At 41.1% G+C, this 15,936-nt stretch overlaps 1 protein-coding gene and 1 pseudogene across 1 annotated transcript in view; both read left to right on the forward strand.

Annotated features, from left to right (window-relative positions):
* The window catches only part of VEPH1 (ventricular zone expressed PH domain containing 1), a 213,639-nt gene that overhangs the window by 18,674 nt on the left and 179,029 nt on the right, over positions 1-15,936 (forward strand). The window contains exon 3 of the mRNA XM_030842369.3: positions 11,230-11,445. Within this exon, the coding sequence (XP_030698229.2) occupies positions 11,230-11,445 (216 nt within the window). The remainder of the gene's footprint in view (positions 1-11,229; positions 11,446-15,936) is intronic.
* On the forward strand, positions 4,528-7,673 carry LOC115844893 (THAP domain-containing protein 7 pseudogene; annotated as a pseudogene).

Consider the following 15,936-nt stretch of genomic DNA (forward strand, 5'->3'; position numbering starts at 1 on the left):
TGGTACTCATCGTCTCAGTGGTAGGCTGAATAATGGTTCCCCAAAGATGTCCACATCTTAAACGCCAGAACCTATGGATTTTACCTTACATGGCAAAAGGGATTTTTCAGATGTAATATAGTTCAGGATCTTGACATGGGGAGATTGTTCTCTTTTATCTGGGTGGGCTTGGTATAATCACAAGGATCCTTGCAGTAGGGAGGCAAGAAAGTCAGAGGCAGAAGAAGGAGATGGAATGATGGAAGTGAGGTTGGAGTGATGTACTTTGAAGATGGAGGCTCATGGAGGCCATGAGTCAAGGAATGCACATAACTTGTAGAAACTAGAAAAGAAAAGGAATTGGATTCTCCCCTCAGAGCCTCCAGATGAACTATCCGTGCTTTAGCCCAATGAGACTCATTTTCAACTTTTTACCTCCAGAACTGTAAGAAAATTAATTTGTCAACACAAATTCTTGAGCCTCTAAATATGTGATAATTCATTACAGCAGCAACAAGAAAGCTGATATAGTCTTCCTCCTCCACCACCTATTCTAGATTCTCCTCACCTTCAGCTTGCACCTCTGCTGATTTAAGTTGCTTCTTAGTTAGGGGACTCAGATGCTTTTTCCTGAGGGATCTGAGACCCTGGTCTCCATGCCCTTCTTAGGCTGCGACTACTCCATTGTCCATTTACATCAAAATTGGGCAAGGGAGCGCCTACAGATGCCCCACTGTGTAACAGCAGCCCAACCTCCTCCTAATGCTGTGGCCAATTACCCTTGCCAGGATGGCAGCTCTTTTTGTTTTCTGCTGGTCTCTTGACTCGGGAACCTGGAGTGGCTGGGTTCCCAGGCTTGTGTATTCTACCCATAGTGAATTCAACACCATGCAATGGTCATTATTTTAGCATGTATGTATGTATATATATTGCTTCTTGGAGAATGGTGGCCCATTCATATAGAGTATCTGGCTGAGTTGCTCCTTCAAAAGCCTATTCTATTGCTCTGCTAGTCCAGCAGTTTCAGGTGGTATGTGGTAAGAACAAATGATAGAATCCCATGATCATGTGCCGACTGCTGAACCTCCTTGCTGTAAAGTGGTTCTTTGCTCAGATACAATGTTTTGTGGGATCCTATGTCAGCAGATCACATACTCTGTGACCCCTTAAATAGTAGTTGAGGCTTAAGACCTGGGGGCAGGAAAGGCAAACTCAAACTCAATACCTATTCAATAGGTATTGATGTCTTTTCTGGAGTGGAAAGACCTAAAGCAAAAAAATTGCCATCAAATGATTCATTGGTTTTCTTGAGGGATAGTGCCATTTTGGGGGCTCAGCACTGACCTCTGTTGCCAGCAGACGGCACACTTAGGCAATGACAATAATAACAAGATCAACCTTGGTGAATAGGAGCTTATGCTGTTGGGTGATGCCTAGCTTATATCCCAAGGCTACTCCATTCATGCACCCGTTGGATCACACTGTAGTGGCTATGATAAAGCTGATGTCATCTAAGCCATTCTATCCACTTGTTTTTTTAGTGCCTCTTCTGTGGTTAATGCTCTCATGGGCATTAAAATGGGATAAACAAGATGTCTACACTTTGTGCCAAATTCCGTGTATCAAACCACATGTTTCTTGCTCAGAGTTCCTTATCTCTGATCTCTCAATCTTCCTTCTTCCAGGCCCTTGGCCATTCAGCCAAGCCATCTGCCACCACTCATGATTCTTAGCTCTTACCTGTACGTTCCTTTTTCCATACAAAGTTAATGACCAAGTGCACAGCCTGAAGCTCTGTCCATTGGGAGAATTTTCTCTTATTGTTGTCATTCAAGGTCTACTTCTAACTAGGTCTACACTGTAACAGCAGTCAAATTTTGACTTCCATCCACATACTGAGCTAACCCATCAGTAGTCCAAGTTCAGATGTTTTCCTACTCTGTCAGCAGATCATAAGGGAACCTGCCATATGACTGTGTCCTGGAGGTGTCATTTCTATAGTAGTAGATGACATAGGAGTCTAGGCTACCTGTTCACACAGCTTATTTGTGCCTTCTGGCTTTGTTTGTGTCTAACTAAAGATGTGCCACTTCCTAGCAAAATAACTGAACTCCAAAAGTTAAGAAAAAACAAAATCATAGTACAAAATAAAATGACATATTAAGATCAAATATATCTATCATATCATTTCATCTAAATGGTCAAACTTGTCTGTTATAAGAAAAAGACTTTTAGATGGGATCACAAGGCAAAAGCTAGCAAACAAGAGACATATATTAAATAAAATGATTTAGAAAATGTAAAAATAAAAAGATGAAAAACAATAATTTACTTGATTAAAGTACATGTTAAAATTAATTCAAATTAAAGCAAATCCTTTTGATATTTACAGCAAAACCATATGCCACATATTCAAAACTAATATGAGTTTATTATTATTTTTTGTACCATGCCAAATTACCAAATAAAGCACATGAAATGACACTTTGAGACAAAGTCAACACTGAGTCAAAATTAATCCTCTTTGCTGAAAATTCTGAGAAGCAGTTTGTCCACATATCTGCTAAAGCAGGGCCCTCTGTTCTCAAATGAAGATCTGTGAACTCTGCATGTAATCCCACCATGTTTAAAAAAGAGTGGATATATGTATATGTATAACTGATTCACTTTGCTGTACAGCAGAAACTAACACAACATTGTAAATCAACTATACGCCAATAAAAATTAATTTTAAAAAAGTGCTGACAATGATTTGGAATCATATGATCAAGTACTACCTTCTTATTTTTGTATAACCTATATACTAGGCATATCTTCAGCTATTAAGAAGCATTGAATAATGACTACTAAATTGTTTTATACAAAGTTATATTAACAGCCATTCATTTAATGTAAATCAATGTAAAAGTATGTAAAAGAAATGTTAAAAATAAGAAAATGATGCTAGGAAAATGCAAACCAAAAGAAAGAACTCATGATCTTTATATCAGACAAGGAAAAACATATGCCAAAAACACTAAATGAGACAAAGAAAGGAAATTTTTACGACAAAGGATTTGGTTCACAAGTTATAAAGATTAAGAATATCTATGCATCAAATTATATAGCAACAATATTCATAAAATGAAAACTTTAGGAGATACCAGGAAAAAAAGATAAGATACATTAGTTGTAGGAAATTTTAATTCACTTCTCTTGGGCCATAATACATGAAAGTAAAAAAATTTAAGTAAGGCTATAAGAAAGATCTTCCAAAATCTTTTTATGAAATTGTCATAAAGTTGGTATGAAACCTGACAAAGACAAATCCCTCAAATATTGATGTAAAATTATTAAATAAAATATTAATAAACCAAACCCAGTAGCACATTAAAAAATTAATTTCCCAGGATGCAATAGGATATATTCCAGGAATGCAAAGATAACTGACATTAGGAAATTTGTGTCTATAATTTATCATATTAATAGATCTAAGGGCAAAAATAATATATCTATAAATTCTAAAAAGGCATTTAATGAAATTCATTATCCATTCTTGATTAAAAGATAAATTCAATAAAACAGGAATAGATCGGTACTTTCTTAACATTATAAAAAAACAGCATAATGCTGTTTATGCTGTTTCTTAACATTATAAAATATATCTTAACATTACAAAAAAACAGCATAATACTTACTAGAGAAATTCTAGGAGTATTTTCCTTAAAGTTAGGAACTGTACAAGACTTTCTAGTATAATGTAATTCTTTTACATTTTTCTAGAGATTCTAGCCAAAACAATTAATAAGATAAAATTAGCAAAAAGTTTAAAAAGGAGGAGGTAAAATTGCCATCTTTTGCAAATAACATGAGAACATAACTGGAAATCCAAGAGGATCAACTGAAAACACTCTAACATTAAAAGAATTCAGTGAATTGGTAGGGTGTTAAATTAGTGTTCAGAAATTGGTGGATTTTATATAACAATAACCAGTTAGTGGAAATAGTCACCAAGAAGAACCAATTTAGAATGTCAACAGAAAGATAATGTATCTAGATATATAAATAATCTGCATGAATAAATGTGCATGCTCTAGATTAAGAAATCTTTAAAATCTTTCTGAGGGACACAAAAGTGGACCTGAAAAGTAGAGAGGCATGCTGTATTCTTACATAGGAAACTCAGCATCATAAATATGTCAGTTATCCCTAAATTAGTTGAAATATTTTAATAAAAACATCATCAGAAATTTTCTTTCTGAACTAGGCAAGATGATTCTATAGCTCCTCTGTGTAGCAGCAGTAGTACTCACAGTAGTGATAATAACAACCAAGAAAAAATATAAAACAGAAGAGTAATGGAGAGACACCAATCTACTTCCACTTACAGGAATTTGTTCTATGCACATGCTCCTGTAAGTGTGAAGTAACTTGCATATGAAGTTAGACAATGCAACATTTTTCATAATTCCAAAGACTGGAAACTGCCTAAATGTTCATCAATAGGGGGCAAATTAAATACACTATGGTACCTCCTTACATTGGTATACTATCCTACCATAAACGTGAATGGCGAAACTCTTCATATGTTAGTTTGAAAAGATCTCCAAGATTCAGTATGAAGTGAGAAAGCAAGATGCAGATGTGTATGTCCATTTTGCTATCATTTGTGTGTAAAATAAGGAGTGGGGGAGTATATATGTATATGCACGTATGTATGTGTATCATATATTTCTCTACGTACATATGTACATTTGCTTGAATATGTATATAAAGTCTTTGTAAGGATACACAAGAAAGTAATAACTTGGTTCTTTGTGGGAGGGTAATGAGTAGGGGAAAAGGGAGACTTTTTTCTTATTTCCTACTTTTTAAATTAAATTTTAAATTAAGATTCATAAATATATTTTTTCACATAATTAAATTCTGAAAATTAGTGCCAACAAAATCTTCTTTCCTATTCAATTAAAACCAATGAGAATATTATGCTTAGTGAAATAAGTCAGAGAAATACAAATACTATATGATATCACTTACATGTGGAATCTAAAAAAATAATACAAATGAATGTATACAAGACAGAAACAAACTCACAAACATAGAAAACAAACTTGTGGATATCAAAGGGGAGAGGGAAGAAGGGAGGGACAAATCAGGGGTATGGGATTAACAGATATAAATCACTATATATAAAACAGATAAGCAACAAGGATTTACTATATAGCATTATACCCATTATCTTATAATAACCTATAATGGAATATAATCTGCAAAAATACTGAACCACTATGCTGTACACCTGAAACTAACACACCTGAAACTAACATAATATTGTACATTGTGATATATATATCAACTATACTTCAATTTTTTACAAATTAAATAAATGAATAAAACTAATGAACCTTTACTGGGCATCAACTATGTACCAGGTACGATTATATGTTCTGGAAGCACTGTGGTACACAATTTCCTCCTCTTCTTGGAGTCCAGAGAGCTTAGAGAAAATGTTATGGAGCAATCATATTAACCATCTTAGCATTTACAGTTGGAATACAGGCTTCCTTCTGTCTATGGTATTGGTTCTGTTTCATCTGATTTTATGTATATTCCCTTTATTACATAAAGTAACCAATATGATGCTGCTTCATATTTGAAGATGATGCCATTAAAATAACTGCTTTTTACAAGAACAATTATGGCCAAAGATAGTGATTTTAGCCCAATGGTGTTCTCTGTTATTTTTCTCCCCTAAGGATGGTTTCGGTTTTTCTGTTGCTGCAGAGATTTTTGGAAAAGTCAGCATCACTTATTTGCCCTCTAATATTCCATTTTTCTCTATGACTTGGCTCTATAAGTACCTATTTGCTATATAGGTTCTGGCACAAGTAATAAGTCTGCTGCATTAAAATTAAAAATACACTCACCAACAAAGGAGAAAGGTAAAAGAAAATATAATAAACAGTCCACCAAACCAAGTGATGTTCATTCTAGGAATATGGTGATGGATTAATATCCGGAAATTTCATACTATATGATAACGTAACACTTCACATCCATAAGCCAGGTAAGGAAAAAAATGCTTGGTTACCTCTATAGATGCTGAAAGGACATGAAAAAAATTAAAACAAATATTTAAACTTTCAAAATAGAAAGTGGTGCATCTATATGATTTAAAACACAGTATTTTCTTGCTTTTGGCCATAAAATTGTATATATCAAAAATCAGGAACTAAAACCAGAAACTAAACCGCATTCTTTCATTTATCCTTTTTATGTGAAATAGCTTAGGAAATTCTAGCTGACACAATAAGCCGTGAGATATATAAATGGTACAGATACAATACAGAAATCTTTCTAGTAAACCCAAGAGAATGATCAGAAAAAATACTACAATTAAGAAGGCTAGAGGGCTTCCCTGGTGGCGCAGTGGTTGAGAATCTGCCTGCCAATGCAGGGGACATGGGTTTGAGCCCTGGTCCGGGAAAATCGCACATGCTGCAGAGCAACTAAGCCCGTGCACCACAACTACTGAGCCCACGTGCCACAACTACTGAAGCCCACGCGCCTAGAGCCTGCGCTCCACAACAAGAGAAGCCACCGCAATGACAAGCCCGTGCACCGCAAGGAAGAGTAGCCCCCGCTCGCGGCAACCACAGAAAGCCTGCCCTCAGCAATGAAGACCCAACGCAGCCAAAAATAAAGTAAATAAAATTAATAAATTTTTTTTAAAAAAGAAGACAAGCTAAACGGCTCGGTATCACACCTCGCCAGACTTCAGCGCAGCAATGGTGAAACCACGTCCCATCACTGCTCCGTGCAGGGAAGTGTACGTGGGACACATGCGAGACGTGCAACCGTGGCATCTCCTTCCACAGGCTTCCCAAGAAGGACAACCAGAGGCGAGGCTTGTGGCTGGCCAACTACCAGCGCCTGGACCCCAGTGGCCAGGCCTATGGGACCCGGCACCCGAGTACATCTGCTTCAAACACTTTGAGGAGAACTGCTTTGAACTGGTGAGAATCAGTGGGTATCACAGGCTGAAGGAGGGAGCAGTTCCCACAATATCTGAGTGCTTCTCCAAGTTCCGCCCAACGACCAGGAGCCAGGGGCACAGTTACCCACTTGGACCTCCTAAAGTCAGCCAGCTCCCGCCACGCAGTAAGCACTGCTCTGAGGGCCAAGGGCCCACAATGCCAACTTCTCCGCCTCCACCTCCTGACGTCACCTGCCTTCCGGCGGAAGAGGCGTCAGCCCCTGCCGCTTTGCCTACCTCCCCTACTGAGAGGCTGGAGGCTCGCCTCAGTAGCGCCTTCTCAGACCTCTTGGGTCCCCTGGGCGCCCAGGCAGATGAAGCGGGCCGCAGCACTGATCCGGCACCCAAGCGGGAACCGGCAGCCGTCGCCTCCGGAGCCGAGGACCGCCTCCCCCTCGGCCTGCGTGCTGCGCTTCCCGCCACCCGCCGGAGCCTCCATCCAGAATGAGCGCAGCGACCGGGTGGGCAGCGGCCTGCTCTGGAAGCGGCGGGCTGAGGCCGCACCTGACGCCCTGGACAAGGCCCAGCGCCAGCTGCAGGCCTGCAAGCGGCGGGAGCAGAGGCTGACCAAGCTGCAGCAGGGGCGGCGCGGGAGAAGAGGGCCCAGGCGGCTGCCCGCCGGACTCTGCAGGAGCATGCGCAGGACTTTGCCATGCAGCTAAGCCGCAGCATGGCCTGAGCGAGGGGCTGCCCGTCAGGGTCCAGCCTCTGCCAAACTCAGAATCCTCCTGGAGAGGGACCTGACCTGAGCTGCGTTCACCAGACCTGCCAGATGCCAAAATAAATGGGATTCTAGAAGGAAGCTCTGCTCTCTGGCTCAGCTCCCCACTCACCACCAGGCCTGTCTCATCGGAAAAACCCAAGAATGACGATTACTGACCTCCTGAGGCTGCTATGCTTGGCAAGTAGTGAGGGCCCTACAATGACCTTTCTGGTCCCTGGAGGGCAGGGATGAGGCCTGTGGGGAGCAGGGGGACAGGCACGTGGGCAGCCATCCTGGCCTCGACCTGTGTCCTCATTTTCCTTCAGTTCAGCTGGAATGTGGAAGGCCTCCCCTCACCTGTGGTCATCAGGTAAGTGTGTGAGGTGACGTACAGCACACGTGACCTCTGCCTCTTGGGCCTCGGCCACAACGGCCCCAAGAGCACCACTGAATTCTTTCTAGTCCTGGAAACAGCCACACAGTGTTGTGAAATTTGCTTTTGGGGGCCCTCGGAGTACAACTTCATTGATTCACATTGTGCCTGGGAGAGTGGAACGGCCATTACAGGAGGCGGACGCAGAGCAGGGTTCGCAGGTGGTTCCCGAGCCCAAACTCTGAGGCCAGCTGAGGCGCATCTTGCACCGCCGGCTGCTAGCTTGCAGGTGGCTACAGGTGAACTCCCCTCGCCTCAGGGCCACCCGGTCACCAGCACACGGCACCCGGGACTCTTCAGCAAGGCCTGAGGAGTGGCAGGTGCTGCATTTACGCGGGGCACAACCAGAGGCAGGAAACGAACTCTAAGGCCCAGAAGGTAGACCATCTTTCCCTAAAGTGGCTTCCTGGCAGCTGGGGCAGAAGGGCGCTTGTTCCCAGAAGGGAGGCAGAGTGGTGGCTTCTGCACTGGGCTGGACTCTCAGCACCTTCTGCCGGGACAGGGAAGGACCCGGTGGGGTGGCCTGCCCTCGCTTTCCCGGCCCAGGCAGGAGCCTCCAGTGCAGCCCAGGAGCAAGGCAGCCACAGAGGGGCTGGGAGAGCCGGCTCCAGCCCCCCAGGGCTCCGCTCCGGTGGGGAGAGGCCGGAAGTCGGCCTGCATTCCTCCCACCGGCCTTCCAACTACCCGGCGGGGGCACCTCCGGTAGGGGTGGGGAGCTGCTGGCATGAACAGAGAACCAGGCAAGACTGGCTGATCCTGAGGCCTCTGGTGGCACGGCCAGGCCTCAGCTCCAGGAGACCGCGGACTGGAACCCACCAGTTGGGACTGTGGCAAGGTTTGTGTGTAGGTAGCACTGCTGTGGCTTTAATGGAGCAAGCCTATGACAAATACTTACGAGAGACAAAAAAAAAAAAAAAAAATTGAACAAGTAAACAGAAGAGACAGCCCTGAATTAGAACCTGATATACACATAAAACAATAACTAGGAGATGCATTATTCAGTGAATAATGATGGGAAAATTAGATGAGCTAATTCATAGAAAATGAACATCTTTACTTACTTCCATAAATGCCAGATAGACTCAAGAGCTAAGTGAATGGTTAAAAGATTAATTTCTAAAATACTAAACATTAAATGTTGTTGAGTTGTTTTTTTAATGTAGAAAAAATACAGGTAAATTTTTAAAAAATATTTATTTATTTATTTGGCTGTGCCGGATCTTAGTTGTGGCATGCAGGATTTTCATTACCACGTGCGGGATCTTTTAGTTGCAGCATGTGAACTCTTAGTTGTGGCATGTGAGATCTAGTTCCCTGACCAGGGATCAAACCTGGGCTCCCTGCGTTGGGAGTGTGGAGTCCTGGCCACTGGACCACCAGGGAAGTCTCCAGGTAAATTTTTATTAAACCTTTGAATAAAGAAAACATGAAGTTAATAAAAAGCTATTAAAGGAATCACAAAGAAAGGGAAGGAGGGAGGGAGGGAGGAAGGAAGGAGTGCATGTAGATGGAGATTTGTATGAGCATAGAGTACATCTGTCAAATACGTGAGAAATTGGTGAGCATGGTTTCCCCAGGGAAGGGAACTGACGTGAAGGGAAGACTAACTTTTCAGTGTAAATCTTTTCCTTGTGTCTTTTGTATTTTTGTACCATGTCCATGTATTATCTTTTCAAAAAACTAAATAATTTAACTAACTTTAATTTCCAATTTAAAAAAGGAGAAACAATAAAGTCCCCAAAGACTGATAGATTTGGCTATCTAAAACCTTAGCATGTCAATAAGAGCAGCAAAACAACTAAAAATAATGTAACAAGGGTACATATTCACAACCAATATGCCAAAGGTTGACATAATATCCTTAATAGAAAAAGATATTATTTCACCAAAGAAGGACCAAAAAAAAAAAAATGAAGTCATTTAAGGAAAAATAGACATAAGATACAGTGGGCAATTCCCAAAGGAGGAAATACAAATGACAAATAAAACGTGTGAAAATATTCAACCTTACTTCTGATCAAGAAATTCCAAGGAAAACAGCAATGAGATACTGTTTTTCACCGATCAAATTAGCAAAAATTGAAAATACTGTGTTCTTGCAAAGGTACAGTGGGCAGAGCTCGCTTTAACCCAACTGATGGGAGTATAAATCAGTAAGACCTTTCTGGAAAATAGTTTGGCAGTATGTATCATGAGCCTTAAAATGTTCCTGAGTTTTGTCTCAGAAATTTCCACTTCTGGTGAATCTGGACTATACATAATCTACAGCATGGAGAGGGCTTCATGCGTAAGATATTTACTGCAACATTAGTTGTAAGAGTAGAAAAAAGATCAAGCTAGAGCCTGCAGTTGGACAGGAAAGCCCCACCACTTCCTGGCTCTAATGGCACATGACGGTGCAAGAGTCTAAGCTCTTCCCTGCTCTGTTTTGTGTTCAGTTTTACCAATCTACCACACAGAGTTCACAGGCCGATTTTCCAAGTTAAAGTGATGGACCTATTTTTCACATTTAGATTTTTTGAAGGGTCATATTACCTCTCCATAAAGATCATTAGGTATTTGAGGAAGAATTAAAATAGGAGAATGGAAGGAAATTTGGTTGGGGAGAGCTACAATGGACTTGGTAGTTATTTGAATTGAAAAGGAAGAGATGAAATGATAAGTTCTGTTAGGTGCAGAAAGAGAGAGAACACTCCTGAGGGGGAAATTGGCGAGTAATTTGAAACATTTCACAAAAGTTGCTGAAATGTCAGAGCAAAAAGTAAACCCTGACCTCTAATGAACTTAGAAACTGAAATAGCCTGAAATTTGAACCCACGTGCAAGTGAATAATTAAGCTCCTTTGGACTCTCTCTGCTCCCTGTCTGTGTATCTGGGATAGTACAAACCTGCTCCATTTTAGCACGTTTGCAAATCTGCCTAGTCCACAAAGTACTCATCTCCAAAGAAGGAGGTATTGCATTGGGCTTTACAACCTCATCCTTTAAAAGCCGCAGTGTGGCACACCCATTTGCTAAGTGACTGAGTTCATATTTTGTAGGTCCTTCAAAGGATAACTTTCCAGAGTATTATTTAACATGAAGGTTTTCTTTCAAACAGGATTACCAAACCAATAACAATGACCAAGCAGTGGTTGAAATCTGTATCACACGAATCACAACAGCCATCAGAGAAACAGAGTCGATTGAAAAGCATGCAAAGGCCCTTGTGGGGCTCTGGGACTCCTGCCTGGAACACAACCTGAGACCGTCCGGGAAAGACGAAGACACTCCCCACGCAAAAATCGCGTCTGATATCATGAGTTGCATTTTACAGGTACGTCAGTGTTCAGCATCATGCTATTTGAGACCGGCTTGGCAGCTTAGGTGAGCACGTGGTGTCTCTGAACCGAGAGCCAATGTTTCTGTAGCATTCAGATACTGTAAAAAGACACCACCAACCATCAGTAGCTAAGCTGAGCAGGCTGGTAATTAATAAACCGGGAAGGTTGTACTGAGCCCCTACTGTATGCAAGACACACTGAGGGGAATTCAAAGTAACACCACAGCAAGCTCTGATCTATTTGGAGAGATAAGACGTGTACATATAAAAAGCTAACAGTAAAGCACTGTGTGTCCAGGTCCAAATGAGGAACATTGGAAAATTCAGAAAAGGAGACCAAAGAGGGGGTAGAGTCTGAGTTGAGGGGCAGTGAGCTTGGAATATGTGGAGAGAAGCGGCTAAGTCATTTTTAAGTGCATTTCTGTATGTACTGTGAATTTTCCATTATAATAATATTTGCCTGTTCTGACCATGTTTAAGTTCTTTCCTTTGGCATAAACATGAATTTGGAATTTTGGCTTAGCCATGAAATAATTACCTAAAATTAAAATGTTGGACAAGTCACATAACTTCTAAGCCACGGTTTCCTCCCTACAAAATGCAGATGAAGTGACATTGTGACAAATTTTACCAACCAGTAATGTTGATAGTTGTTTCTTTAAAAAGAATTCTGTGGTCAAATAAGTTGGGAAACACTGAATTCAGTTTTTCCCTTTTGAGCTGTCACAATGTTTCATAGCACATTAAAAGCTCTGAAAAGTTCTGCAATAAAGAAAGCTGGTTAATTGTTTAGAACAGCATTTTGCAGTCTGATTTGACCATGTAACTTCCTTCCCCATCTCACCCTAACACAACGTTTATGAGCATCCCTCAGAACTAGTGTTCTATTGAGCATAGGTCAGGAAATTCCAGCTATGTTAAAGTGTTTAGCACTGTGTGTAGCAGCTAATATTAGCTTCCTTTCTTCTGTTTTTCCTCACAGTTGTCTGTGTTTAACTGAAGCATATTGCATTTTGTCTGCTCAGTTCCAGGACTGGTCAACTGAACAAAAGAGTCTCCACACACTATCATACTGTTTTTCCTTTGTCCCCAGGGTTAGAGATGGGAGGGGAGGAAATGGGAATTTCAGCGAAATTAATGGAAAATTAATGCTTTTGGATATAATAACAAAGACCTAACACACCTTTTCTTCATTGATTATTCTTCTATTTTTATCTTGAGTATTTATTAATTTTTAAATTTTATTTATTTTTTATACAATTTTTAAAGGTTACACTCCATTTATAGTTATTACAAAATATTGGCTATATTCCCAGTGTTGCACAATACATCCTTGAGCCTATCTTTCACTCAATAGTTTATACATCCCACTCCCCTACCGCTATGTCGCCCCTCCTCCCCTCCACTGGCAACCACTAGTTTGTTGATTATTCTTGACTATGTTATTGAAATACATCAGAAACCTAGATTATTTCACTCCAAAGTGCCACTCCAACAGACATTCAGACAGAAACTCATAAATCAGCCCGATTCTCCAGCTCCCCCTGTGATTTCAAAACCACTGGTCTAGATTCCAGCAGCACTGTCCAACAGAAATACAATGCAAGCTACAAACATTAGCCACATATGGAATTTAAAATTTTCTAATAGCCATATTAAAAAGAGGTGAAAACAGATTAAATTGATTTGATATTATATTTTCCTTAACCCAATATATCCAAAACATTATTTCAACATGTAATAAGTGTAAAAATTAATGAGATGTTTTACTTGTTTTGTCTACTAAGTCTCATAAATCCATTGTGTGTGTTAGCATGTGTTACTTTGCACTGGTCACAATTCAGGGGCTCAGTAGGTTCACTCGGCTCCTGTGTTGGTACAGTTCTAGAGAGTCTGGAAGGCTTTCTGGATGGAGATCGAATTTGAAAGGGTTATGAGCAATTATCGGGAATTTTACCAGGTAGGAAAAGTGGAGTGAGAGAACATTCCAAGTAGACAAAACAGATTGTACAAAAGTCCAAATTTGTGAAATGAGACCCAGATCAGAGAACTAAGCAGGCTGACCTTCCAAAATGCCCCAAAGTCTAACATAAAGGGGTGTTTCATTCTGGGTAAGGCATTATGTCTCCTACTTTAAAAAGGGGATGGTGGGGAGCAAATAAAAACATGAAACTCACTGCTGATCAATGAGAATGAGTTTGTAAGATTGTTGAGAGCAGGGCCCTGAGGACAAGCACTGACATTTTGGGAAAGGACAGAGAAAAGGGCTAAGGGTTAGGCGTCTTGGTTGAGAGGGACAAGTGAGTCACAGGAGTGGGAGATTCTAACCTGTAGGGCCAGTGTGGTCACAGGGCGTCCATTGTGTGCCCTCTGAGCAGGCAGAAGGTGTAATAATGGAAGATGGAAAGCCCTAAACGTAAACTTGCCTTTTTCAGAGCAAAGTGCAGCAATTTGTCCAGGCTACCCCTAGGGGTGTGGTCCCAGAAAGTCATTTCCCACGAACCAAAGGCAAGCCTGTGGTTGCAGCTTTGGCATTTAGCTTTCAATCAGATTTTAAGGGGAACATTTTGGCCTGCGGTAAATATTGAAAAGAAGATTTTGTCCTACTTGTAAAATAGGTTCTTGTGGGAAACATGTAGAAATCCAGATGACTCATATTCTGTTTTGTTTTTTCAGTAAAATAAAACAGTAGGTCAACTTTAAAGTCAACCACTTAACATTTTTAGCTACACACACACAAAGATTCCCTCTCCGCCCACCTTACCTCCCAAGATAAGCAATCCCAGCCTCACACAACCTGATCAAGCAAGGGCCCACCAGTTCTTCTGCCCGTATTCTTAAACATTTTTTTTTTTCTGGCCACTTTGCTGTCATTTGAAGCTAAATATGTTCACACACACACAAGAAAAAACCTTTTTTTTTCCCTAAATTTCCTTTTTCAACCTACACTCAAACCTACTTCAGATGACCATTCCTATTCTACTTTTATATCTTTTTTTTTTTTTTTTTTTTTTTTTTGCGGTACGCAGGCCTCTCACTGCCGCGGAGCACAGGCTCCAGACATGCAGGCCCAGTGGCCACGGCCCACGGGCCCAGCTGCTCCGCGGCACGTGGGATCCTCCCGGACTGGGTTACGAACCCGCATCCCCCACATCGGCAGGCGGACCCCCAACCACTGCACCACCAGGGAAGCCCCCTATTCTACTTTTAATAATTAGTGGTTATACTGCTTTCTTTTCTTGGTCCTAACTGTATGAACTTGCAACATTTACCTCAAAATAGTTTTAAAGTTTTCAGAATTCACCTTCTATACCTTCCTCAATGCAGAATCTGTACATGTATGAGGCATGCACTTGTGAGTTCTGGTTTCTTTTGTGGTGGGTGATACTATCCTGCCATCCCACCCTGTGTCTTTAGACTTCTGTAAAATGAAGGATGAATCAGGTGAGCTCTCAGATCACCTCCTAGTCTGAAATTCTGACTCCCTTAGGAGATGCTGAGAGGTAGAACAAAAGGCTTTAGAGCTTGAGGGCCTTAGAATCAGATACTCTTGGTCTTGTATCAGTGAGAGATTGGCAAGTTATTTCATCTCTCCAAGCCTCTGTTCTGCCATCTGTAAAATGGGCATAACAATACTTGCTGCTCACGAAGAACAATTTTATTATAAAAGCAATCTCCATTTGTGATCCAGCCACTATCTGGAAGTACCTATTTCAAACCACAGCTTCCTCTGACCAGGGTTCTATATGGAGTTGGCCGATGCTTATTTGTTTGCCTGTAGAAAAATCCTGAAAGAGTAGATACCCCTCTCCCCCTCCACAAAGCACATTACATTCTAGGATAAATCAAAACCTGAAGAGGGTTGAAGAAAATACACATGCACCTCAAGGGGGTTGTAATTACTGACATAACTGATGGGCTAGAATGAAATTCTAGAGAACTGACAGACCAACCATCATGATGTTGAGAGCCAATGCCTGGTTTTCTCCTCAGTACAAGTTATAGTGGTTTCAGCCTCTTCCCCAACCAACCAAATCGCTTAGCAGAGCTAATGCCAAGTAAGCTCTGGCTTTTATCTCTTCCTCCACATCTTCTCACACTGTTGATGATCATTTGAAGAGGGAGATAGCCAAAGCAGGGAGGAGGGAAGAATGAAATAGCCACCAAATTCACTGTGGGAAAATGCGAAAGTATCTGATTTTCTTTCTTTATAGAAGGACCCCCCACTATCCATTCACCTTGATTCCACGCTTCAGTTTTCTTATTTCCTCTTCCCCAGTTAATGCTGCATGAAGATTCAAAATCTGTCCCTGGCTGGCATGCAAAATGCCTTAGGCAATGTTGAGAGCATTTCCTTTTCAGCTCTCAGAGGCAGGACTGGTCATGTTCATCTAGAAGTTTATTCAATAGGCAATCCCAGCTTTACCATTTACTGGCAGGGTGATCTTGGGCATTTCATCTTTCTGTGCCCTAATTTCCTCATCT

The sequence above is a fragment of the Globicephala melas genome, chromosome 4 (assembly GCF_963455315.2).
Source record: "Globicephala melas chromosome 4, mGloMel1.2, whole genome shotgun sequence".
Taxonomy (NCBI): domain Eukaryota; kingdom Metazoa; phylum Chordata; class Mammalia; order Artiodactyla; family Delphinidae; genus Globicephala; species Globicephala melas.